Source organism: Catharus ustulatus, chromosome 39 (assembly GCF_009819885.2).
Source record: "Catharus ustulatus isolate bCatUst1 chromosome 39, bCatUst1.pri.v2, whole genome shotgun sequence".
In the NCBI taxonomy this organism is placed as follows: domain Eukaryota; kingdom Metazoa; phylum Chordata; class Aves; order Passeriformes; family Turdidae; genus Catharus; species Catharus ustulatus.
In genome coordinates, this window is record NC_046259.1 from 358,129 (window position 1) to 384,764 (window position 26,636).

Sequence of the window (26,636 nt, forward strand, 5' to 3'; positions counted from 1 at the left end):
ACAGGAAGTGATCCTCAAACAGGAAGTGATGTGACATCAACACCCGGCGCCATATTGAACAGTCTGGATGCCGTCACAGGAAGTGACGCCAGCAGAAATGGCACCACCGGAAGTGCCCCCAAAACAGGAAGTGACGTCACCCCCACGCCCGGCGCCATCTTGGTGGCCCCCGGCGGTGACGTGGCCGTGGGGGGGGAGGGGACAGAAGCTCCCGCGGCCCCTCCCCCTCCCGGCTGCGCCGCCCCTCCCCCCCCCGCCGCGTTTCCGGTCACGGCCCCTCCCCCGCGCGGCCCCCCGGGGGTTTCAAGCTCCGCCCCCTTTTGGTCGCCCCTCCCCCCGCTGCTGGCGGTGTTGGTGCCCCTCCCCCTCCTCCTCTGAGCCCCTCCCCCATTTATTTATTGCCCCTCCCCCACCCCATTGAAAATAAAAATGAAATAAAATAAATAAAAATTAAATTAAATTAAATGGATTGTGATTGGTGGATTCTGCGCCCCTCCCCCACCCCCTAAAAATAAAATAAAAATTAAATAAATAAAATAAATAAAAAATTAAAATAAATTAATTAAAATGAAACAAAATTAAATGAAATAAAAATGAAATGAAATTAAATAAAATAAAATGGTAAATTAAATTAAAATTAAATAATATAAAATAAGATAAAATACAATAAAGTTAAATTAGGATTAAATAAGATAAAATAAAATGAAAATAAATTAAAGTAAAATAAATTAAAATAAAATACAATAAAATAAAAAAAATAAAATAGAAAAAAATAAAATAAAATAAAATAAAAATAGAATAAAATAAAATAAAATAAAATAAAAATAGAATAAAATAAAATAAAATAAAATCAGATTGGTCAATCCCGCCCCTCCCCCACCCCGATTTCCACACCCAAGAAAAAAGAGGAAATTCGAGGGGGGGATGGGGGAGGGGCCTCCCCAAGCCCCTCCCCCACCCTGGGCTATAAAAAGGAACCTCCAAAAAATTTTTTTTTCCTTTTGGAGCCGCGGGGGAGGGGGCGATGGGGTGGGGGAGGGGCCTGGTGCTGCTGTGGGGGCTGCTGGGAACAGGTAACCCCTCCCCCACCCCTCCCCCACCTTTAACCCCTCCCCCACCCCCCTGACAACCCCTCAGGGTGGGGGAGGGGCTCCAAAATTTTAATTTTTTTCCCAAAATTTTTGGGGAAAATTTTGGATTTTTTCACCTCGCCCCTCCCCCACCCCTCAGTCCCCGCCCTCCTCTGCCCCCGCTGTGACGTCACCGGCTGCCGTGACCCCGCCCCCTGCCCCTCCCCCCACGCCGTGTGCCGCCGCACCACCCTGACCACGCTGAGAGGTGAGGGGGGGTGGGGGAGGGGCGGGTGGGGGAGGGGCGGGTGGGGGTGGGGGAGGGGCAGGTGGGGGTGGGGGAGGGGTGAGACCCCCATCTGCCCCTCCCCCACCCTTCAATTCCCCTCCCCCACCCCTCAAATCCCCTCCCAGACCCCTCAAATCCCCTCCCCCACCCTCAATTCCCCTCCCCCACCCCTCTAAGCCCCTCCCCCACCCCCAGGCGGGCGGCACTTCCGGCGGGAGCTGACCGGATGTGACGTCACCGGCCCGCCGGAAGTGGTGCTGCACTTCCGGTCCCACGGGGAGCTGGTGACGCTGCGGGAGGAGCGCTGGGGGGAGGGGCCCGGGGGAAGCCCCGCCCCCAGCCCCGCCCCTCCCCCCGCCGGGGATGAGAGGGGGGCAGGTGAGTGTGGGGGAGGGGCGGGGACTGGTTTGTACTGGTTTGGACTGGTTTATACTGGTTTATACTGGTTTATAATGGTTTAAACTGGTTTTACTGGTTTATACTGGTTTAAACTGGTTTTACTGGTTTGGACTGGTCCATACTGGTCCATACTGGTTTATACCAGTCCGTACTGGTCTGTACTGGTTTTTACTGGTTTATACTGGTCCATACTGGTCCATACCGGTCCGTACTGGTCCATACTGGTTTATACTGGTCCGTACTGGTTTATACTGGTCTATACTGGTCCATACTGGTTTATACTGGTCTATACTGGTCCATACTGGTCCATACCGGTCCATACCGGTCCATACTGGTCCATACCGGTTTATACTGGTCCATACTGGTCCATACTGGTTTATACTGGTCCATACTGGTCCATACTGGTCCATACTGGTTTATACTGGTCCATACTGGTCCATACTGGTCCATACTGGTTTATACTGGTCCATACTGGTCCATACTGGTCCATACCGGTCCATACTGGTCCATACTGGTTTATACTGGTCCGTACTGGTCCCAGCTCTCTGCCCCACCTGCGACTCCTCGGACGGTTCCTGCCTGGGCCCCTCCCCCCTCCTGCCCTGCCCCCACCCCGGCGATCGCTGCATCGACGTCACCGCCCGGGGACCCCGAGGAGGTGGGGGAGGGGCGGGGGGAGGGGCGGGGTCAAGGTGGGGGCGGGGTCAGTGTAGGGGAGGGGCAGAAAAGGGGGAGGGGCCACAACGGGGGAGGGGTTTAAAGGGTGGGGGAGGGGTTTAATGAGTGGGGGAGGGGCAAGAAAATGTGGGAGGGGCCACAATGGGGGAGGGGTTTTGGTGGGGGAGGGGCAGAGAAAAGGGGGAGGGGTTTAATGAGTGGGGGAGGGGCAAGAAAAAAGGGGGAGGGGCCACGATGGGGGGAGGGGTTTGGGGGAGGGATCCTGGGTGTGGGGGAGGGGTTTAATGGGTGGGGGAGGGGCAAGAAAAAAGGGGGAGGGGTCACAGTGGGGGAGGGGTTTAATGGGCGGGGGAGGGGCAAGAAAAAAGGGGAGGGGCCGCAATGGGGAGGGGCTTAAAGGGTGGGGGAGGGGCAAAAAAGGGGGAGGGGCCACAGTGGGGGAGGGGTTTAATGGGTGGGGGAGGGGCAGAGAAAATATGGGAGGGGCCACGATGGGGGAGGGGTTTAAAGGGTGGGGGAGGGGCAAGAAAAAAGGGGGAGGGGCCACAATGGGGGGAGGGGTTGGGGGGAGGGGTCCTGGGTGTGGGGGAGGGGTTTTAAGGGTGGGGGAGGGGCAGGAAAAAGTGGGGGAGGGGTCCTGGGGTGTGGGGGAGGGGCAATAAAAAATGGGGGAGGGGCCATGGTTGGGGGAGGGGCATGAAAAAGGGGCGTGGCCTCAGTTGAGGGGGAGGCGTTTAAAGGCTGGGGGAGGGGCAAGAAAAAAGGGGGAGGGGTTTAATGGGTGGGTGAGGTCCCGCCCCTCCCCCCCGTGACCCCGTGACCCCTCCGTGACCCCCCCGTGACCCCGCAGTGGGGGAGGGGCGGCTCCGCGGCTGCGGCCGGGCCGGGCCCTGCCGGGGCCTCCTGGGCTTCGACTCCGGCGGCCGCGGGGTGGAAATGAAATGTTGTGAGAGCGCCCAGTGCGGACTGGGTGAGACTGGGGGGGACTGGGGGGCACTGGGAGGGACTGGGGGGGACTGGGAGGGACTGGGAGGGACTGGGATGAACTGGGAGGCACTGGGAACAGGGCGCAGTTCCCAAAGGCGCCACCAGGGGGAGACAGAGAGACAAAGGGGGTTTGTTAATGGGAACTGGGAGGGACTGGGAGGAACTGGGATGGACTGGGAGGAACTGGGATGGACTGGGAGTTACTGGGATGAACTGGGATGGACTGGGAGACACTGGGAGAGGGCTGCAGCCCAGTCTGGAGGGACTGGGATGAACTGGGAGGGACTGGGAGGGACTGGGAGGGACTGGGAGGGGGGTACTGGTTTAAACTGGTCCTTACTGGTCCATACTGGTCCCTATCAGTTCTTACTGGTCCATACTGGTTTATATTGGTCCATACTGGTTTATACCAGTCTGTACTGGTCCATACTGGTTTAGACTGGTCCATACTGCTTTATACTGGTCCATACTGGTTTGTACTGGTCTGTACTGGTTTGTACTGGTCTGTACTGGTTTATACTGGTTTATACTGGTCTATACTGGTCTGCACTGGTCCATACTGGTCTATACTGGTCTGCACTGGTCCATACCAGTCTATACTGGTCTATACTGGTCTATACTGGTCCATACTGGTCTATACTGGTCTACACTGGTCCATACCAGTCTATACTGGTTTATACTGGTCTATACTGGTCCATACTGGTTTGTACTGGTTTGTACTGGTCTGTACCAGTCGACACTGGTTCATACTGGTTCCTACTGGTTCATACTGGTTCATACTGGTTTGTACTGGTCTGTACTGGTGCACACTGGTTCATACTGGTCCATACTGGTCCATATCAGTTTATACTGGTCTGTACTGGTTCATACCAATCTGTACTGGTTTACACTGGTCCATATTGGTCTGTACCAGTTCATACCAGTCCATACTGGTTTATACCGGTCTGTACTGGTCTGTACTGGTCTGTACCAGTCCACACTGGCTCATACTGGTCCATACTGGTTTATACCAGTCCATACTGGTCTGTACTGGTCCATACTGGTCTGTACTGGTCTGTACTGGTTCATGCTGGTACACACTGGCTCATACTGGTCCATACTGGTCTATACTGGCGCAGAGACCCCTCCCCCCTCCGGCCTGCGCTGCTGGGGCTGTGACGGCCCCTCCCCCACCGGCTGCGCCCCCCGAGCTCTGCCCTGTGGGGGGGGAAGGACCCGATGTGTGCTGGCCCGGAGCCTGGGTGGGGGAGGGGCGGATGGGGGGGGGGGGGGGGGGGGGGGAGGGGCTCTATGGGGTGGGGGAGGGGCTCTATGGGGTCTTTGGGGTGGGGGAGGGGATCTATGGGGTGGGGAGGGGCTCTGTGGGGTGGGGGAGGGGATCTATGGGGTTTCTATGGGGTGGGGGAGGGGTTTAATGGGGTGGGGGAGGGGCTCTGTGGGGTGGGGGAGGGGCTCTGTGGGGTGGGGGAGGGGCTCTATGGGGTGGGGGAGGGGTGGGGGAGGGGCTCTATGGGTCTGGGGTCTCTGTGGGGTCCCTGTGAGGTTTCTGTGGGTCTGGGGTTTTTTTTTGGGGTCTCCATGGGGTCTCCATGGGGTCTCTGTGGGTCTGGGGTTTTTTTGGGGGGTCTCTACGGGGCTGGGGACGTTTTTGGGGTCTCTGTGGGGTCCCTGTGAGGTTTCTATGGGTCTGGGGTCTCTGTGGGTCTGGGGGGGTCTCTGGGGGACTCTATGGGGTCTCCATGAGCCTCTATGGGTCTGGGGGCGTTTTTAGGGTCTCTGTGGGGTCTCTATGGGGTCTCTGTGGGTCTGGGGTCTCTATGGGTTCCCTGTGTGGTCTCTATGGGTCTGGGTTTTTTGGGGGGTCTCTGTGGGTCTGGGGTTTTCTTTGGGCTCTCTATGGGTCGGGGGTCTCTATGGGGGTCCCTCTGGGGTTTCCATGGGTCTGGGGGTTTTTTGGGGGCTCTCCAGGGGGTCTCTATGGGGCTCTGTGGGGTTTCTATGGGTCTGGGGTCTCTGTGGGTCTGGGGGTTTTTTTGAGGGGCTTTCTATGGGTCTGGGGATTTTTTTTGGGTCTCTGTGGGTCTGGGGTCTCTGTGGGTCTGGGTTTTTTTGGGGGGTCTCTATGGGTCTGGGGATTTTTTGGGCTCTCCATGGGGTCTCTGTGGGTCTGGGGTCTCTATGGGGTCTGTGTGAGGTCTCTATGGGTCTGGGGTCTCTGTGGGTCTGAGGGGATTTTTGGGGTCTCTATGGGGTTTCCATGGGGTCTCTGTGGGTCTGGGGGTTTTTTTTGGGGTCTCTATGGGGTCTGTGTGTGGTTTCTATGGGTCTGGGGTTTTTTTGGGGGGGTTTCTGTGGGTCTGGGGGATTTTTTGGGGCTCTCTATGGGGCCGGGACCCCCCCTCTGACCCCTTTTCCCTTTTTTTTTCCCCCCCCCAGGTCCCTCGGGGGAGCCGTGGCTGATCCGGGGCTGCGCCACCCCCGAGTGGTGCGAGACCCCCGTGGGGCTGGGGGGGCTCTGGGGGGGCTCCGGGGGGCAGGAGGGATCTGTGGGGCAGAGCGAATCTATGGGGCAGGAGGAATCCGTGGGGCAGAGCGATTCTATGGGGCAGAACAGATCTATGGGGCAGAACAGATCTATGGGGCAGGACGATTCTCTGGGGCTGCTCCTCTGCTGCCGGGGCGATTTCTGCAATTCCCTCCCCGGCGACCCCTCCCCCCCTCCCAGCTCCGCCCCTCCCCCCCTCACGCCCCTCCCCCTCCTCCTCCTCCTCCTCCTCCTCCTCCTCCCCCTCCTCGCTGCCCCATAGATTTTTTTTGAGGGGTCAGCCCCTCCCCCACCCCCGGCTATGGGGTGGGGTGGGGTGGGGGAGGGGTGTGAATCACTTGGGGGATGACTCAGTGGGGTGGGGGAGGGGGTGTGGGGCTGAGTTGTGGGGGGAGGATTTTCTATGGGGCAGAGATTTGGGGGGCTTTGCTGTGGGGCAGAGCTGTAGGGGCTGAGGTATGGGGGTTTTTTATAGGGCAGAGATTTGGGATTTTGCTATGGGGCAGGAGAGGCTTTGAGACCCTTCTATGGGGCAGGGGAGGATTTAGGGTCGTGCTATGGGGCAGGGGAGGCTTTGGGACCCTGCTATGGGGTGGAGGAACCCGTGGGACCGAGCTATGGGGCAGGGGAGGCTTTGGGACCTCTCAATGGGGCAGGGGAGGCTTTGGGACCCTGTTATGGGGCAGAGGAGGCTTTGGGGTCACTCTATGGGGCAGGAGAGGCTTTGGGACCACGCTATGGGGCAGGAGAGGCCTTGGGGTCACTCTATGGGGCAGGGGAGGCTCTGGGATGCCATAGTTCCCTGCTATGGGGTGGAGCAACCCGTGGGACCTCGCTATGGGGCGGGGAGCCCCCAGGGCCCCCCACCCCGTCCCCACCCTGGTCCCACCCTGTCCCGGCTCCCATAAATGGGGCGGTTCTGCCCCACGGCCCCGGGGCCGGGCCGAGATGTGGGGCCGGGCCATGGGGGGGGCCCGGCTGCTGCCGCTGCTGCTGCTGCTGCTCCTGCCAGGTACGGGGGGGATTTGGGGGGATTTGGGGGGGTTTGGGGGGTGGGGAGGGGGCAGGGTTTGTGGGGTGGGAGTGTGGGGCAGGGGGGGTGAGGGGTGGTGGCTGTGGGGTGGGGCGGGGGGGTTTGGGGGGATGGGGGGCAGGGCTGGGATCTATGGGGTGTTTGGGGTCAGATCTGTGGGGTGTCAGGGCTGAGATCTATGGGGTGTCAGGGCTGAGATCTATGGGGTGTCAGGGTTCAGATCTATGGGGTGTTTGGGATCAGATCTATGGGGTGTCAGGGCTCAGATCTGTGGGGAGTCAGGGCTGAGATCTATGGGGTGTCAGGGCTCAGATCTGTGGGGTGTTTGGGCTCAGATCTATGGGGTGTCAGGGCTGAGATCTATGGGGTGTCAGGGCTCAGATCTATAGGGCAGAGAGTGTCAGGGGCTGAGATCTGTGGGGTACTTGGGATCAGATCTCTGGGGTATTTGGGTTGTCAGAGCTCAGATCTGTGGGGTGTTTGGGGTCAGATCTATGGGGCAGGGATTGTCAAGGATGAGCTCTGTGGGACAGGGAGTGTCAGGGCTCAGATCTATGGGGTACTTGGATTTTCAGGGCTCAGATCTATGGGGCAGGGAGTGTCAAGGCTGAGATCTATGGGGTGTCAGGGATGAGATCTGTGGGGTGTCAGGGCTCAGATTTATGGGATATTTGGGTTGTCAGGAGCTCAGATCTATGGGGCAGGGCTGAGATCTATGGGGTGTCAAGGCTCAAATCTCTGGGGTATTTGGGTTGTCAATGCTCAGATCTGTGGGGCAGGGCTGAGATCTCTGGGGTGTCAGGAGCTCAGATCTATGGGGCAGGGCTCAGATCTATGGGGCAGGGTGATACCAGCCCAGCCATGGGGCAGCACCCACACCTCTTTGGCTTCCCTGGGCGCGCCGTGGGTCGGGCCCGGACAGGCCGGGGCAGGTCCCAAACCCCGCGGGGAGGGCGCGGCCGTTTCTGGGGTTTGGGTTTTGTTTTTGTGACGTTTGGAGGCCTCTGACGTGTGGGGCAGGATCTATGGGGCTGCAGGGATCTGTGGGGCTGGATCTGTGGGGCAGGATCTATGGGGCAGGATCTGTGGGGCAGGATCTATAGGGCAGGATCTATAGGGCAGAATCTGTGGGGCTGCAGGATCTATGGGGCTGCAGTGCCTGAGCTGTGGGGCTGGGTGGGATCTGTGGGGCAGGATCTATAGGGCTGGATCTGTGGGGCAGGATCTATAGGGTTGGATGTGTGGGGCAGGATCTATGGGGCTGCAGTGCCTGAGCTGTGGGGCAGGATCTCTGGGGCTGCAGGGATCTATGGGGCAGGATCTATAGGGCTGGATGTGTGGGGCTGGATGTGTGGGGCTGGATCTATAGGGCAGAATCTGTGGGGCAGGATCTATGGGGCAGGATCTGTGGGGCAGGATCTATAGGGCTGAATCTATGGGGCAGGATCTCTGGGGCTGCAGTGCCTGAGCTGTGGGGCTGGGGGGGATCTGTGGGGCAGGATCTATAGGGCAGGATCTATAGGGCAGAATCTGTGGGGCAGGATCTCTGGGGCTGCAGTGCCTGAGCTGTGGGGCTGGGTGGGATGTGTGGGGCAGGATCTATGGGGCTGGATCTATGGGGCAGGATCTATGGGGATGGATCTATGGGGCAGGATCTATAGGGCTGGATCTATGGGGCAGGATCTCTGGGGCTGCAGTGCCTGAGCTGTGGGGCGGACGACGACGGAATCTGTGGGGACGTCACCAACGTCACCTGCCCCGCGGAGAGCGACGTCTGCAGCGAGGCGCTGGTGGCCGTCACCTGGAGTGAGTGGGGGATGGGGTGAGGGTCAGTTTTGGGGTGTCCATAGTGGTCACTTTGTGGGTTGTGTCCATTAATGGTCATTTTTTGGGGTGTCCATCAATGGTCAGTTCTGGGATGTGTCCATAGGGGTCATTTTTGGGGTGTCCATAGTGGTCATTTTTTTTGAGATTTCCACTAATGGTCAGTTCTGGGTGTGTCCACAGTGGTCATTTTTGGGGCTGTGTCCATAAGGGGTCAGTTCTGGGATTTCCATCAATGGTCAGTTCTGGGATGTGTCCATAGGGTCATTTTTGGGGTGTCCATAGTGGTCATTTTTGGGGGATTTCCATTAATGGTCAGTTCTGGGGTGTCCATAGTGGTCATTTCTGGAAGGGTCAGTTCTGGGGGGTGTCCATAGGGTCAGTTTTGGGGTGTCCATCATGGTCATTTCTATCCTTGTCCACCTGGGGGTGTCCACAGTGGTCATTTTTGGGGAGTGTCCATAATAAGGGGTCAGTTTTGGGATTTCCATTAAGGGTCAGTTTTGGGGTGTCCATAGGGTCAGTTCCAAGATGTCCCTTAATGGTCATTTCTGGGGGGTGTCCATAGTAAGGGGTCAGTTTTGGGGTGTCCACAGTGGTCACTTTGGGGCTGTGTCCATAAGGAATGTCCATAGTGGTCACTTTTAGGGTTTCCATAAAGGGTCAGTTCTGGGGTATCCACAGTGGTCATTTCTGGCCTTGTCCACCTGGGGTGTCCATCATGGTCATTTCTGGAGGTTTCTATTGATGGTCAGTTCCAAGATGTCCCTTAATGGTCATTTCTGGGGGTGTCCATAGGGGTCAGTTTTGGGGTGTCCATCGTGGTCATTTCTGGCCATGTCCACCTGGGAGTGTCCATAGTGGTCATTTCTGGGGGGTTTCCATCAATGGTCACTTCTGGAGTGTCCACTAATGGTCATTTTTGGGGTGTCCATTGTGGTCATTTCAATCCTTGTCCACCTGGGAGTGTCCATAGGGGTCAGTCCCTCAATGGTCACTTCTGGAGTGTCCACAGTGGTCATTTCTGGAAGTGTCCATTAATGGTCAGTTCCAAGATGTCCCTTAATGGTCATTTCTGGGGGTGTCCATAGGGGTCAGTTTTGGGGTGTCCATCATGGTCATTTCTGGCCTTGTCCACCTGGGAGTGTCCATAGGGATCATTTCTGGGGGGTGTCCATAATAAGGGGTCAGTTTTGGGGTGTCCACAGTGGTCAGTTCTGGCCTTGTCCACCTGGGAGTGTCCATAGGGGTCAGTCCCTCAATGGTCACTTCTGGAGTGTCCACAGTGGTCATTTCTGAAAGTGTCCATTAATGGTCAGTTCCAAGATGTCCCTTAATGGTCATTTCTGGGGGTGTCCATAGGGGTCAGTTCTGGGGTGTCCATAGGGTCAGTTCTGGGGTGTCCATAGTGGTCATTTCTGGAAGGGTCAGTTTTGGGGTGTCCATAGGGTCAGTTCTGGGGTTTCCATCAATGGTCATTTCTGGAGTGTCCACAGTGGTCATTTTTGGGGCTGTGTCCATAAGGGGTCAGTTCTGGAGGTGTCCACAATGGTCATTTTTGGGGTGTCCATTGTGGTCATTTCAATCCTTGTCCACCTGGGGGTGTCCATAGGGGTCAGTCCCTCAATGGTCACTTCTGGAGTGTCCATAGCGGTCATTTCTGGGGGTTTCCATCAATGGTCACTTCTGGGGTGTCCATCGTGGTCATTTTAGTCCTTGTCCACCTGGAGGTGTCCACAGTGGTCATTTCTGGAAGTGTCCACTAATGGTCAGTTCCAGGATGTCCATAGTGGTCATTTCTGGAGGTTTCCATCAATGGTCACTTCTGAGGTGTCCATAGTGGTCATTTCTGGAAGGGTCAGTTCTAGGGGTGTCCATAGGGGTCAGTTCTGGGGTATCCACAGTGGTCATTTCTGGCCTTGTCCACCTGGGGTGTCCATAGTGGTCATTTCTGGAAGGGTCAGTTCTAGGGGGTGTCCATAGGGTCAGTTTTGGGGTGTCCATCGTGGTCATTTCAATCCTTGTCCACCTGGGAGTGTCCATCATGGTCATTTCTGGAGGTTTCCATTAATGGTCAGTTCCAAGATGTCCATAGTGGTCATTTCTGGGGGTGTCCATAGGGGTCAATTTTGGGGTGTCCATCATGGTCATTTTAATCCTTGTCCACCTGGGAGTGTCCATAGTGGTCATTTCTGGAGGTGTCCATCAATGGTCACTTCTGGAGTGTCCACAGTGGTCATTTTTGGGGTGTCCATCATGGTCATTTCTGGACTGTCCAGGGACTGGGATGAACTGGGACGAACTGGTTCTCATTCCAATCCTTCCCCTTTGCACCACCCCTCAAACCCCTCTCCATGACCCCCCCGGTGACCCCGTGACCTCTGACCCCTCAGGTCACGGCCGCTTCGCCCTGGGTGGCCGCGGCTGCGGCCGGGGTCAGCCGGGGTCGCTGGCCCGGGCCCTGCAGCTCTGGGGCCTCGTGGCCTTCGAGCGGCGCCGCAACTGCGAGGGGGGGTCCTGCAACGGAGCCCTGCCCCTGGGGGGGCGCGGGGCGCTGCCTGAACCCGGTACTGGGGGCACTGGGAGGGACTGGGAGGGACTGGGAGGGGATTTGGGGTCACTGGGAGGGACTGGGAGGGGATTGGGAGGGGATTTGGGGGCACTGGAAAGGACTGGGAGGGACTGGGAGGGGACTGGGAGGAGATCTGGGGGCACTGGGAGGGACTGGGATGGACTGGGAGGGGATTTGGGGGCACTGGAAAGGACTGGGAGGGACTGGGAGGAGATTTGGGGGCACTGGGAGGGACTGGGAGCGACTGGGAGGGACTGGGATGGACTGGGAGGGCACTGGGAGGCACTGGGATGGACTGGGAAGGACTGGGCTGGAACTGGGAGTTACTGGGATGAACTGGGAGGCACTGGGAGAGGGCTGGAGCCCAGTTTGGGGGCACTGGGAGGCACTGGGAGGGACTGGGAGGGGATTGAGTTGGACTGGGAGGGACTGGGATGGACTGGGAGGGACTGGGAACAGGGCGCAGTTCCCAAAGGCGCCACCAGGGGGAGACTGGGAGGCACTGGGGGTTTGTTAATGGGAACTGGGATGGACTGGGAGGGACTGGGAGTTACTGGGAGGGGACTGGGATGGACTGGGAGGGACTGGGAGGAACTGGGAGGCACTGGGAGCACTGGGAGAGTGCTGCAGCCCGGTTTGGGGGCACTGGGATGGACTGGGAGGCACTGGGAGGGACTGGGAGTTACTGGGAGGGACTGGGATGGACTGGGAGGCACTGGGAGGGAACTGGGATGAACTGGGATGAACTGGGAGGCACTGGGAGGGACTGGGATGGACTGGGATGGACTGGGAACAGGGCGCAGTTCCCAAAGGCGCCACCAGGGGGAGACTGGGAGACACTGGGGGTTTGTTAATGGGAACTGGGATGGACTGGGAGGGACTGGGAGGGACTGGGATGGACTGGGAGGGGACTGGGAATAAACTGGGAGGGGATTGGGAGGGACTGAGAGGGGATTTGGGGGGACTGGGAGTGACTGGGATGGACTGGGAAGGACTGGGAGGGGATTGGGAGGGACTGGAAGAGACTGGGAGCGACTGGGAGGGACTGGGAGGGACTGGGATGAGCTGTGAGGGACTGGGAGGGGATTTGAGGGGACTGGGAGGGACTGGGATAAACTGGGAGGGACTGGGAGGGAACTGGGAGGGGATTGGGAGGCACTGGGAGATGATTGGGAAGAGATTTGGGGGTACTGGGAGGGACTGGGGGGGCACGGGGCGCTGCCCCAGTCTGTTACTGGGGGGACTGGGAGGGACTGGGAGAGGATTGGGAGGGACTGGGATGTACTGGGAGGGAACTGGGAGGAGATTTAGGGACACTGGGATAAACTGGGACAAACTGGGACAAACTGGGACAAACCAGAACCCACCCCCACCTCCTACTGGTCCATACTGGTCCATACTGGGAAACCCCTCCCAGCACAACCAGCCCAACAAACCGGGAGGGGGCGTGTCCTTGACGTGACCCCACGACCCCTCCGTGACCTTTGACCCCCCCCAGCCCCCAACGCCAGCGCCCGGACGCCCAACGGGATTCGCTGTTACGGCTGCCCCGAGGCCGGGCCCTGCCCCCCCTCCGCCATCGTCCGTTGCTACGACGACCAGCGCGCCTGTTTCCACGGCAACGTCACTTTGCGCATGGGTGGGTCACGTGACGCGTCACCTGACCGGAAGTGTCACCCTGGGCGGGGTTTATTACCCTTGAATTTCCCCCCCCAGGTAACCTCACCTTTTGGCGGGAAATCCGCGGCTGCGTCGCCGACGGCGCCTGCGGGCGGGAGCGGCGCGGGGACGACGCGGCGTCGCTGGGCGGCTCCTGTTGCCGTGGAGACCTCTGCAATCAACACCCGGCCAACCAAACCTTCTTCGAGCCCGACCTGCCCCGCCTCGAGCTGCTCCCGCACGGCCACGCCCCCACGGCCACGCCCGGGAATGCTACGGAGGGTGGGGGGGACAAGATGGCTGACGGTGGTGGGGGTGGTTCCAAAATGGCGGGGGCTGAGAGTGAAGGGGTCAGCGGGAATAGGAGGGCTGGTGGTGGCAAGATGGCTGCCGGGGGCAAGATGGCTGCCGGGGATAAAATGGATGCTGGGGACAAAATGGCTGATGGTGGCAAGATGGCTGCCGGGGAGAAAATGGCTGATGGTGACAAGATGGCTGCCGGGGAGAAAATGGCTGAAGGGGACAAGATGGTTTCCGGTGACAAGATGGCTTCCGGGAAGAAGATGGCTGCTGGAGACAAAATGGCTTCCGGTGACAAAATGGCTTCCGGGGACAAGATGGCTTCCGGTGACAAAATGGCTTCCGGAGACAAGATGGCCGCTGAAGACAAAATGGCCACCGAGGATAAAATGGCTTCCGGTGACAAAATGGCTGCCGGTCACGTGGTACACAGCCGGCCAATGGGGCGCAAGGACGGGGTCAAAGGGCCGGTGGGGCGGGGCCAAGCCCTGGGCGGGCCCGGGTGGCTCCTCCCCTTCCTGTTGCTGCCCCTCCTGCGCTGAAATAAACGAACGTGGCGGGAAAAGCGAGCGGCGGTGTCGTTATTGTGTGAATTTAAATTTTTTAATGTTTATTTTAAAATTATTTTTTGTTTTATTTTAAAATTTTTTTAATTAGGGTTTTGGTATTTTAATTCTAATTTTGCAGAGATTTTTTTTCTTTTTTTTTTTAATATGTTTTGTTAGGTTTTTCAATTTTTTTTATGTCATGTTTTCAATATTTTTCATTAATTTTTTCAATATTTTAAATTAATTTAAAAAATATTTTTCATTGTAATTTTTGTTCTTTTTATTATCTTTTTAATTTTGCTGGTTTTCAATTTTTTTCCATTATATTTTCAATATTTTAAATTAATTTTTAAAATATTTTTCATTGTAATTTTTTTTCTTTTTATTATCTTTTTAATTTTGTTGTTTTTCAATTTTTTCTGTTAGATTTTCAATATTTTTCATTAATTTTTCAACATTTTTGTTTCTCTTTCAATTTCTATTTCTATTTCTATTTCTATTTGAATTTCCATTCCACTTCTATTTCCATTTCTATTTCAATTTCTATTTCTATTTGAATTTCCATTTACATTTCTATTTCTATAATTATATTTATATTTATATTTATATTTATATTTATATTTATATTTATATTTATATTTATATTTATTTATTTTTATTTTTACTTTTACTTTTATTTTTACTTTTATTTTTTAATTTTTACTTTTTATTTTTACTTTTATTTTTATTTTTATTTTCCTTTTTTCTTATCCACAATCCCCCCCTCCCAAAAATGACCAGAAAAGAGGATTTTGACCCAAAAAAACCTTTAATAAATACAACCCAGGGGGCGGGAAACGGGAAGGGAAATGGCGGGAAAATGTGAGGGGAAAATGGCGGGAAAATGTGAGGGGAAAATGGCGGGAAAACCTGAAGGGAAAATGGCGGGAAATGGGAGGGAAAATGGCGGGAAAATTTGAGGGGAAAATGGCGGCAAAATGTGAGGGCAAAATGGCGGGAAAACCTGGGGGGAAAATGGCAGGAAATGGGAGAAAAAAATGGTGGGAAATGTGAGGGGAAAAGGGCAAGAAAATTTGAGGGGAAAAAAGGAAAATGTGAAGGGAAAATGGTGGAAAATGTCAGGGGAAAATGGCGGGAAAACCTGAGGGAAAAATGGCAGAAAATCCGAAGGGAAAATGGAGAAAAATTTGAGGGGAAAATGGTGGAAAAGATGAAGGAAAAATGGAGGAAAACATGAGGGGAAAATGGTGGAAAATGTGTGGAGAAAATGGCAGAAAATATGAAGAAAAAATGGCAGAAAAGATGAAGGAAAAATGGCGGAAAATGTGAGGGGAAAATGGAGGAAAATTTGTGGAGAAAATGGCGGAAAATGTGAAAGAAAAATGGTGGAAAATGTGAGGGGAAATGGCAGAAAAATTGAGGGGAAAATAGCGGAAAATCTGAAGGGAAAATGGCGGAAAACATGAAGGAAAAATGGCGGAAAATGTGAGAGAAAAATGTAGGAAAATTTGAGGGGTAAAAAGGAAAATATGAGGGGAAAAGGGCAGAAAATGTGAGGGAAAATGGAGGAAAATGGGAAGGAAAAATGGTGGAAAATGTGAAGGGAAAAGGGCGAGAAAATTTGAGGGAAAAATGTAAGAAAATTTGAGGGGAAAATGGTGGAAAATGTGAGGGGAAAATGGTGGAAACCATGAAGGAAAAATGGTGGGAAATATGAGGGGAAAATGGAGGAAACTTTTAGGGAAAAATGAAGGAAAATATGAGGGGAAAATAGCGGAAAACATGAAGGAAAATGGCGGAAAACATGAAGGGAAAATGGCGGGAAAACCTGAGGGGAAAATGGAGAAAAATGTGAAGAGAAAATGGTGGAAACCATGAAGGAAAAATGGTGGAGAATGTGAGGGGAAAATGGAGGAAAATTTGAGGGGAAAAAAGGGAAATATGAAGGAAAAATGATGGAAAATGTGAGGGGAAAATGGAGGAAAATATGAGGGGAAAATGGCGGAAGCCATGAAGGAAAAATGATGGAAAATGTGAGGGGAAAATGGAAGAAAATGTGAGGGGAAAACGGAGGAAACTTTTAGGGAAAAATGAAGGAAAATATGAGGGGAAAATGATGGAAACATGAAGGAAAAATGGCGGAAAGAATGAATTAAAAATGGCAGAAAAGATGAAGGAAAAATGGCGGAAAATATGAGGGAAAAAAAGGAAAACATGAAGGGAAAAGGGCGGGAAAACCTGAGGAGAAAATGGAGAAAAATGTGAAGAGAAAATGGTGGAAACCATGAAGGAAAAATGGTGGAAAATGTGAGGGGAAAATGGCGGAAAACATGAAGGGAAAACGGCGGAAAAAATGAAAAAAAAATGGTAGAAAAGATGAAGGAAAAATGGTGGAAAATTTGAGGGGAAAAAAAGGAAAACATGAATGGAAAAAGAGCAGGAAAACCTGACGGGAAAATGGAGAAAAATGTGAGGGAAAATGGTGGAAACCATGAAGGAAAAATGGCGGAAAATGTGAGGGGAAAATGGAGGAAAATTTGAGAGGAAAAAAGGAAAACATGAAGGGAAAATGGAGGAAAACCTGAGGGGAAAATGGAAGAAAATTTGAGTGAAAAATGGAGGAAAATATGAGGGGAAAATGGCGGAAAACATGAGGGGAAAATGGTAGGAAAACGTGAGGGAAAAATGGCGGAAAATTTGAGGGGAAAATGGCAGAAAAATTGAGGGGAAAAGGGCGGGAAATGTGAGGGGAAAAACAGGAAAACATGAAGGAAAAATGGTGGAAAATGTGAGGGGAAAATAGCGGGAAAATTTGAGGGGGAAATGGAAAATATTTGAGGGGAAAATGGACAGAAACATGAGGGAAAATTGGAGAAAAATGTGAGGGGAAAATGGAGGAAAATTTGAGGGGGAAAAAAGGAAAATATGAAGGGAAAAAGAGCGGGAAAACGTGAGGGGAAAATGGCGGAAAACGTGAGGAGAAAATGGAGAAAAAATTGAGGGGAAAATGGAGGAAAATGTGAGGGGAAAATGGTGGAAAATTTGAAGGAAAATGGTGGAAAAGATGAGGGGAAAAAGGTGGAAAATGTGAGGGGAAAATGGAGGAAAATCTGAGGGGAAAATGGCGGAAAATTTGAGGGGAAAATGGTGGAAATTGTGAGGGGAAAATGGCAGAAAATGTGAGGGGAAAATGGCAGAAAAATTGAGGGGAAAATGGAGGAAAATGTGTGGAGAAAATGGTGGAAAACGTGAGGGGAAAGTGGCGGGAAATCTGAAGAGAAAATGGAGGAAAATGTGAGGGGAAAAAAGGAAAACATAAAGGAAAAATGGTGGGAAAATCTGAGGGGAAAATGGAGGAAAATTTGAGGAAAAATGGAGGAAAATGTGAGGGGAAAATGGCGGAAACCAAGAAGGAAAAATGGTGGAAAATGTGAAGGGAAAAGGGCAGGAAAATTTGAGGGGAAAAAAGGAAAATGTGAGGGGAAAATGGAGAAAAATGTGAGGGGAAAATGGAGGAAAAATTGAGAGGAAAACGGCGGAAAACATGAAAGAAAAATGGCGGAAAATGTGAGGGAAAAATGGCGGAAAAGATGAAGGAAAAATGAAGGAAAACATGAGGGGAAAAAGGCGGAAAATGTGAGGAGAAAAAGGCGGAAAATGTGAGGGGAAAATGGCGGAAAATGTGAGGGGAAAATCTAAGAAAATTTGAGGGGAAAAATAGGAAAACATGAAGGAAAAATGGTGGAAAATGTGAGGGGAAAAAGAGTGGGAAAACCTGAGGGGAAAATGGCGGAAACCATGACTGAAAAATAGCGGAAAAAATGAAGAAAAAATGACAAAAAAATGAAGAAAAAATGAAATAAAATGAAGAAAAAATGACAGAAAAAATGAAATAAAATGACAGAAAAAATGAAATAAAACGACATAAACCAAGATTTCAATGTCAGAAGGATCCCCCCGCGCGCGTCAGCGTCAGCACCGCGTCCATCCAGATCCGCAGCGCCTCCGCGCTCGGCGCCACCAGCCAGAACAGGCGCTCGTACGTCTTGAGGCAGAAGGTGAGGCGGGGGTTGGGGCTCTGGGGAGACATTTTGGTTTTTTATTTCCTTTTAATTTCATGTTTAATTCTCATAAAATTTAAATTTAATTTTAAAATTTTTTTTAAAATTTTTTTTTTAAAATTTCCTTTTCTTGGCGGCCATGTTGGACCCATAAATTTTAATTTTTTGGGTTTTTTAAATTTATTTTTTAAAATTTCCTTTTCCTGGCGGCCATGTTGGACCCATAAAATTTAAATTTAATTTTTTAATTTTTTTAAAATTTTTTTTTACAATTTCCTTTTTCTGGCGGCCATGTTGGACCCATAAAGTTTTAATTTAATTTAATTTTTTACATTTTTAAATTTTTTTTTTAAATTTCCTTTTTCTGGCAGCCATGTTGAACCCATAAAAGTCAATTTTTAAAAAGTTATTATTATTTTTATTTTAATTTCTTTTTCCTGGCGGCCATGTTGAACCAGTAAAATTTAAATTTAAATTTAAAAAAAAAAATATTTTTTTTAAATTTCCTTTTCCTGGTGGCCATTTTGAACCCATAAAATTTAAATTTAATTTTGTTTTTTTAATTTTCTTTTCCTGGCAGCCATATTGAACCCATAAAATTTAAATTCCATTTTTTTTTTTTCATTTCCTTTTCTTGGCGCCCATATTGGACCCATAAATTTTAATTTTTTGGGGTTTTTTAAATTTATTTTTTAAAATTTCCTTTTCCTGGTGGCCATGTTGGACCAATAAAATTTAAATTTTAAAATTATTATTATTATTATTATTATTATTATTATTATTATTATTATTATTATTATTATTATTATTATTATTATTTTAATTTTTAAATTTCCTTTTCCTGGTGGCCATGTTGGACCCGTAAAATTTAAATCTAAATTTAAAAAAAAATTTTTTTTTTTAAATTTCCTTTTCCTGGCGGCCATATTGAACCCATAAAATTTAATTTTAAAAATTTTTAATTTTTTTAAAAATTTCCTTTTCCTGGCGGCCATGTTGAACCCATAAAATTTAAATTTAATTTTTTAAAAAATTTTTAAAATTTTTTTTTTACCTTTCCGGCCACGCGCCCGGGGTCGTACCAAACTTCCTCGATGGCCTGGAAGTAAATGACGCCCTTGAGCTTCGTCTGGGCTTGGTCTGGGGGGAAAAAAAGCTGAGCTGTGACCCCAAAAAAAAAAATTCTGTGCCCCAAAATTCCGCCACATTTCACCCAAAATCACCTCAACGTGTTTTTACTTAAAATCCCAAATTTCACCCCAAAATTCTGCCATTTTCCCCAAGATTTTAACTTAAAAATCCAAATTTCACCCCAAAATTCTGCCATATTCCTCCCAAATTTTTCCTTAAAAATCCCAAATTTCACCCCAAAATCACCCCAAAAAAATCATTCCTGTACCCCAAAATTCCACCATATTCCACCCAATATTTTTCCTTAAAAATCCAAATTTCACCCCAAAATATTCCTCAAAAAAATCCAAATTTCACCCCAAAATCACCCCAAAAAACCCAAATTTCACCCCAAAATCCCACCATACCCCCAAATCGTTCCTTAAAAATCAAAATTCCACCCAAAAAATCAAAATTTCACCCTAAAATCACCCCAAAAATCCAAATTTCACTCAAAAAAATCCAAATTTCACCCCAAAATCCCTCCATACCCCCCAATATTTTTCCTTAAAAACCCAAAATTCACCCCAAAATATTCCTCAAAAAATCCAAATTTCACCCCAAAAAATCCAAATTTCACCCCAAAAAATCCAAAACTCACCCCAAAATCCCCCCAAAAAATCCAAATTTCACCCCAAAACCACCCCAAAAAATCCAAATTTCACCCCAAAACCACCCCAAAAAATCCAAAATCACCCCAAAAATCCCAAATTTCACCCCAAAAAAAAAAAATTTCACCTCTAAATCACCCCTAAAAATCCAAATTTCACCCCAAAAAATCCAAATTTCACCCCAAAAATCCCAAATTTCACCCCCAAAAAATAAAATTTCACTTCTAAATCACCCCCAAAAATTCAAATTTCACCACAAAAAATCCAAATTTCACCCCAAAAAATCCAAATTTTACCCCAAAAAATCCAAATTTCACACCAAAATAGTCCCCAAAAAATCCAAAATTTCACCCCAAATCACCCCAAAAATCCAAATTTCACCCCAAAATCCCCCCAAAAAATCCAAATTTCACCTGAAAAAATCCAAATTTCACCCCAAAAAATCCAAATTTCACCCAAAAATCACCCCAAAAATCCAAATTTCACCCCAAAACATCCCAAATTTCACCCAAAAAAAATCAAATTTCACCCCAAAACCACCCGAAAAAAACCCAAATTTCACCCCAAAAAATCCAAATTTCACCACAAAAAATCCAAATTTCACCCCAAAAAATCCAAATTTCACCCCAAAACCACCCCAAAAAATCCAAATTTCACCCCAAAAAATCCAAATTTCACCCCAAAATCACCCCAAAAAATCCAAATTCCACCCCAAAACATCCCAAATTTCACCCAAAAAAAATCAAATTTCACCCCAAAACCACCCAAAAAAACCCAAATTTCACCCAAAAAATCCAAATTTCACCCCAAAAAATCCAAATTTCACCCCAAAAAACCCGAATTTCACCCCAAAAAATCCAAATTTCACCCCAAAAATCCCAAATTTCACCCAAAAAAAATCAAATTTCACCTCTAAATCACCCCAAAAAATCCAAATTTCGCCCCAAAAAATCCAAATTTCACCCTAAAAAATCCAAATTTCACCCCAAAATCACCCCAAAAAATCCAAATTTTACCCCAAAAAATCCAAATTTCACACCAATATAGTCCCCAAAAAATCCAGAATTTCACCCAAAATCACCCCAAAAAAATCCAAATTTCACCCAAAACCCCCAAATTTCCCCCGAATTTTCCCCAGTACCCCCGTAATAGGCCAGGACCCTCCTGGTGGGGTCCAGGTGGAACCAGCGGCGCCTCCAGGTTTTGATTTTTCCGCCCATTTTGGTGAGGGGACCCCGCAGGGACCCCCCCAGGATCCGCAGCCCCCCGACGCTCTCGGGGCGGTGCCCGCGGGCGCGCAGGGCAAGGAGGAGGTCGGGCTAAATAAAATAAAATTAAATTAAAATTACAATTTAAAATTAAATTAAAAATTAAAAATAAAATTAAAATTAAAATCAGAAATTTAAAAATTAAAATTAAAAAATAAAAATTAGAAATTAAAAATTAAAAATCAAAAAATAAAATTAAAATTAAAATTAAATTAAAAATTTAAAATAAAATTAAAATTAAAATTAAAAATTAGAAAATTGAAATTAAAATATAAGAATAAAATTAAAAATTAAGTTAAAAATTAAAAAATAAAATTAAAATTAAAAATTAGAAATTAGAAATAAAAAATAAAATTAAAATTAAAAATTAAATTAAAAATTTAAAAATAAAGTTAAAATTAAAATTAAAAATTAGAAAATTAAAATTAAAAAATAAAATTAAAATTAAAAATTAAAAATAAATTTAAAATTAAAATTAAAATTAAAATTAAAAATTATTAGAAAATTAAAATTAAAAAATAAAATTAAAATTAAACATTAAATAAAAAATTAAAAAATTAAGTTAAAATTAAAATTAAAAATTAGAAAATTAAAATTAAAAAATAAAATTAAAATTAAAAATTAAATTAAAAATTAAAAAATACAGTTAAAATTAAAATTAGAAATTTAAAAATTGAAATTAAAAAATAAAATTAAAATTAAAAATTAAATTAAAAATGTAAAAATAAAATTAAAATTAAAAATTAGAAATTAGAAATAAAAAATAAAATTAAAATTAAAAATTAAATTAAAAATTTAAAAATAAAGTTAAAATTAAAACTAAAAATTAGAAAATTGAAATTAAAAAATAAAATTAAAATTAAAAATTAAATTAAAAATTTAAAAATAAAATTAAAATTAAAATTAAAAATTAGAAAATTGAAATTAAAATATAAGAATAAAATTAAAAATTAAATTAAAAATTTAAAAATAAAATTAAAATTAAAAATTAGAAATTAGAAATAAAAAATAAAATTTAAATTAAAAATTAAATTAAAAATTCAAAAATAAAGTTAAAATTAAAACTAAAAATTAGAAAATTGAAATTAAAAATAAAATTAAAATTAAAAATTAAATTAAAAATTAAAAAATAAAATTAAAATTAAAATTAGAAATTAGAAAATTAAAATTAAAATATAGGATTAAAATTAAAAATTAAATTAAAAATTTAAAAATAAAGTTAAAATTAAAATTAGACATTAGAACATTGAAATTAAAAAGTAAAATTAAAATTAAAAATAAAATTAAAAATTTAAAAATAAAATTAAAATTAAAAATTAGAAATTAGAAATAAAAAATTAAAAAATAAAATTAAAATTAAAAATTAGAAATTAGAAATTAAAAATTAAAAATCAAAAAATAAAATTAAAATTAGAAATTAGAAATTAAAAATAAAAAACTAAGATTAAAAAATAAATTAGAACTTAGAAATTAGAAATTAAAACTTAAAAATTAGAAATTCGAAATTGGAAATTAGAGATTAGAAATTAAAAATTAGAAATTAAAAATTAGAAATTAAAAATAAAAAATTAGAAATTAAAAATTAAAAGTTAAAAACAAATATTAAAAATAAAACTAAAAATAAAAATAAAAAATTAAAAATAAAAATAAAAAATTAAAATTAGAAACTAGGAATTAAAAATTAAAAATTAGAAATTAGTGATTAGAAATTAGAAATTAGAAATCAAAAATTAGAAATAAAAAATAAAATCAAAATTAGAAATTAGAAGTTAGAAGTTAGAAATTAGAAACTAAAAATTAGAAATAAAAAATAAAATAAAAATTAAAATCAGAAATTAAAAATTAAAAATTAAAAATTAAAGTTAAAAAATAAAATTAGAAATTAGAAATTAGAAATTAGAAATTAGAAATTAGAAATTAGGGTTAGTACTCACGAGAAATTGGAGAGCTGTGAGAGATGAAAAGTTAGCACTGAGCACAAAAATTCTCACTGAAATTGAGCCAAAATCACCCCAAAATCAACCCCAAAATCCAGAAAAATCACCCCAAAATCAATAAAAAATCACCCCCAAATCAACCCCAAATTTTACCCCAAAATCCCCCCCCCAAAAAACCCAAAATTGACAAAAATCGTCCCACAAAAACCCAAATTTCCACAAAAATTCCCCAAATTCCCCCGGGCGTCACCTCAGGAGGGGGCGGGGCTGGATCCGGAGTAGGCGGGGCCTGTGGTAGAGGGGGTGGAGCCTCGGTGGTGATTGGCACTTCAGTGGGCGTGGCATTGGTGGTGATTGACGTTTCTGTGGGCGTGGCCTTGGCAGTGATTGATGTTTCTGTGGGCGTGGCCTTGGCGGCTTTCCGGGCCTCCTGGATTGGGGAAGCCACACCCCCTTTAGACCACGCCCACATTGACCACACCCAATCAAACCACGCCCACCAACCAAATAAACCATGGTTGCATTTAGGCCACACCCACACCAAAATAAACCACACCCACCAATTTAAACAATCGACTATGTCACTCTTCAGGCCACGCCCACACCAAATTAAACCACGCCCATTTAGCAACAAATTATACAAGGCCACGCCCAATTAAGCCACACCCACAATTTAAACAATGGATGACATCACTCTCTAGGCCACGCCCACACTCAATAAACCACACCCACCAATAATTTAATAAATCATTACAGTTAGGCCACACCCACACCCAATTAAGCCACGCCCACCAACAGAAACAATGGTTTATACAACGGGACACACCCAATTAAACCACGCCCATTTAGGCCACACCCACAATTTAACCAATGGATCACATCACTCTTTAAGCCACGCCCACACCCAATTAAGCCACACCCACCAACCACCTAATTATTGCATTTAGGCCACGCCCACACCCATTTAGACCACGCCCACCACTGCAACAATGGATTACATCATCATTTAGGCCACGCCCACACAAAATTAAGCCACGCCCACCAACAGAAACAATGGATTATACAACGGGACATACCCAAATAAACCACGCCCAATTAAACCACGCCTACACCCATATAAGCCACGCCCACCATTGTAACAATGGATGATGTCATTCTTTAGGCCACACCCACCCCGGCCCCGCCCCCTCCCCAGGCCACGCCCCCTCACCCGCGCCCGCAGCAGCCGCTCTCGCTCGGCCAGCGCCTCCCGCACCCGGAGCTGCAACTGGGCCAGCTGGAGACACGTACTGGGAACACTGGGAGTTACTGGGGGGGACTGGGAGGGACTGGGAGGGGAACTGGGAACAACTGGAGACACGTACTGGGGATACTGGGAGTTACTGGGAGTTACTGGGAGGGACTGGGAGGGACTGGGGACACGTACTGGGGAGACTGGGAGTTACTGGGGGGGACTGGGAGGGACTGGGAGAGGAACTGGGAGGGACTGGGAGAGGAACTGGGAGAGGAACTGGTGACACTGGGAGTTACTGGGAGGGACTGGGAGGGACTGGGAGGGACTGGGAGGGGAACTGGGAGCTACTGGGAACAACTGGGAGGGACTGGGAGGGACTGGGGACACGTACTGGGGATACTGGGAGTTACTGGGGGGAACTGGGAGGGGAACTGGGGACACTGGGAACAACTGGGAGTTACTGGGAGGGACTGGGAGGGACTGGGAGGGGACTGGGAGGGGAACTGGGAGGGACTGGGAGAGGAACTGGGAGAGGAACTGGGAACACTGGGAGATACTGGGAGGGACTGGGAGGGACTGGGAGGGACTGGGGGAGTAACTGGGAACAACTGGGGGGTACTGGGGGATACTGGGTCAATTTTAGGGTTAATTTGGGTCATTTTTGGGTCATTTTTGGGTCATTTTGGGGTCACTCTGGGGTCACTCTGGGGTCACTTTGGGGTCATTTTTAGGGTTAATTTTGGGGTCATTTTTTGGGTCAGTTTTTGGGTCAGTTTTGGGTCAGTTTTGGGTCAGTTTTGGGTCAGTTTTGGGACAGTTTAGAGCTAATTTGGGTCAATTCCTGGGTAATTTTTGGGTCAATTTTGGGCCTGTTTTAGAGTCAGTTTTAGGGTCAGTTTGAGGCCAGATTTGGGTCACTTTGGGTCATTTTTGGGTGACTTTGGGGTCATTTTGGGTCATTTTTGGGTCAGTTTTGGGTCATTTTTGGGTCATTTTTGGGTCATTTTGGGGTCACTCTCACCTGTACGACTCCGGGTCCAGCTGCAGCATCAGCGCTCCTGGGGGGGACAAAAAAACCCCAAAAAAACCCCAAAAAACCCCAAAATTTATCCCAAAATCCACCCCAAAAACCCAAAATTCACCCCCAAAAAAACCCCAAAAACCAAAAAAATTCAGCCCAAAAAACCCCCAAAAATCCCAAAATTCTCCTCAAACCCACCCAAAAAACCCAAAATCTCCAAAATTCCTCCAAAATCCACCCAAAACCCCCAAAGACCCAAAATTCTCAAATTTCTCCCCAAATCCCACCCAAACACATCCCCCAAAATCCCCAAAACCCCAAAATTAATCCCAAAAAACCCCAAAATCCTCAAAATCCACCCCAAAAACAAAAAAAACCCCAAAATTCACCCCAAAAAAAACCCCAAAAACCCCAAAATTTGCCCAAAAAATCCCAAAATCCTCAAAAAATCCCCCCAAAACCCCAAATCTTCAAAATCCACCCCCAAAAAACCCAAAAACCCCTAAATTCAACCCAAAAAAATCCCAAAAAACCTCAAATCCCACCCCAAAAAAACCCCAAAATCCTCAAAATCCACCCCAAAAAATCCCCAAAAATCCCCAAAAAAATCCCCAAAAAATCCCAATTTCCACCCAAAACCCCAAAATCCTCAAAAATCCCCAAAAAACCCCAATCTCACCCAAAAAAACCCCAAAACCCCAAAATTTGCCCAAAAAATCCCCAAAAAATCCCTAAAAAACCCCAAATCCCACCCAAAAAACCTCAAAATCCTCAAAATCCACCCCAAAAAATCCCAAAAACCCCAAAATCCACCCCCAAAAAATCCCAAAAAACCTCAAAACTCACCCCAAAAATCCCCAAAAAACCCCAAAATCCATCCCCAAAATTCACCCCAAATCCACCCAAAAACCCCAAAATCCATCTCCAAAAGAACCCAAAAACCCCAAAATTCGCCCAAAAAATCCCAAAATCCTCAAAAAATCCCCAAAAAACCCCAAAACTCCAAAAACACCCCAAAAAAATCCCAAAAAACCCCAAATCCCACCCAAAAAACCTCAAAATCCTCAAAATTCACCCCAAAAAAACCCCAAAAATCCCAAAAAATCCCAAAAAATCCCCAAAAAATCCCCAAAAAACCCCAAAAAATCCCAAAAAATCCCAAAAAATCCAAAAAAATCCCCAAAAAATCACAAAAAAATCCAAAAAAATCCCCCAAAAATCCCAGAAAAAATCCCCAAAAAATCCCAATTTCCACCCAAATTTTCCCCCAAATTTCCCCTCCCCCCTCACCGTGCTCCGAGCGGGGTCGGGGGCTCCGGGGGCTCCGGGGGGGTCCCGACCTCTCCCCTCCCCCCCCCCGGCGCCGGGGGAGGCTCTCGGCCCTCTGGAGCCCAATGGCGCCCTGGGGTCAGAGGTCAGCCAGGGGTCAC

The 26,636-nt window shown here is 47.2% G+C and overlaps 3 protein-coding genes across 7 annotated transcripts; 2 read left to right on the plus strand and 1 right to left on the minus strand.

Moving 5' to 3' along the window:
* Nucleotides 1-1,024: 1,024 nt before the first annotated feature.
* Nucleotides 1,025-6,516, plus strand: PLAUR (plasminogen activator, urokinase receptor). The gene is made up of 8 exons (XM_033084430.1): nt 1,025-1,073; nt 1,231-1,338; nt 1,555-1,737; nt 2,300-2,416; nt 3,287-3,406; nt 4,542-4,664; nt 5,860-6,005; nt 6,505-6,516. The coding sequence occupies exons 1-8, from the start codon at nt 1,025-1,027 to the stop codon at nt 6,514-6,516; spliced, it is 858 nt and encodes a 285-aa protein (XP_032940321.1).
* Nucleotides 6,517-6,716: 200 nt separating this feature from the next.
* LOC117010172 (ly6/PLAUR domain-containing protein 3-like) lies at nt 6,717-13,720 on the plus strand. Its single transcript, XM_033084431.1, has 6 exons — nt 6,717-6,980; nt 8,682-8,807; nt 11,219-11,392; nt 12,896-13,036; nt 13,114-13,647; nt 13,710-13,720. Exons 1-6 carry the CDS (start codon nt 6,776-6,778, stop codon nt 13,718-13,720), a joined length of 1,191 nt encoding a protein of 396 aa, XP_032940322.1. The 5' UTR covers nt 6,717-6,775.
* PHLDB3 (pleckstrin homology like domain family B member 3) lies at nt 13,633-25,274 on the minus strand. 5 transcript variants are annotated; one of them, XM_033084415.2, is made up of 7 exons: nt 25,207-25,274; nt 24,162-24,240; nt 23,202-23,381; nt 22,949-22,962; nt 20,888-21,065; nt 19,020-19,105; nt 13,633-13,894 (listed from the first exon to the last, which is right to left on the minus strand). In XM_033084415.2, the coding sequence occupies exons 1-7, from the start codon at nt 25,233-25,235 to the stop codon at nt 13,816-13,818; spliced, it is 645 nt and encodes a 214-aa protein (XP_032940306.1). In that variant the 5' UTR covers nt 25,236-25,274; the 3' UTR covers nt 13,633-13,815. The 5 variants fall into 5 exon arrangements, with proteins under 5 accessions (XP_032940306.1, XP_032940304.1, XP_032940305.1 ...); XM_033084414.1 differs by lacking the exons at nt 13,633-13,894; nt 22,949-22,962 and adding an exon at nt 17,753-17,982 and having other exon boundaries at nt 23,202-23,294; nt 23,328-23,381; XM_033084412.1 differs by lacking the exon at nt 13,633-13,894 and adding an exon at nt 17,753-17,982.
* Nucleotides 25,275-26,636: the final 1,362 nt, after the last annotated feature.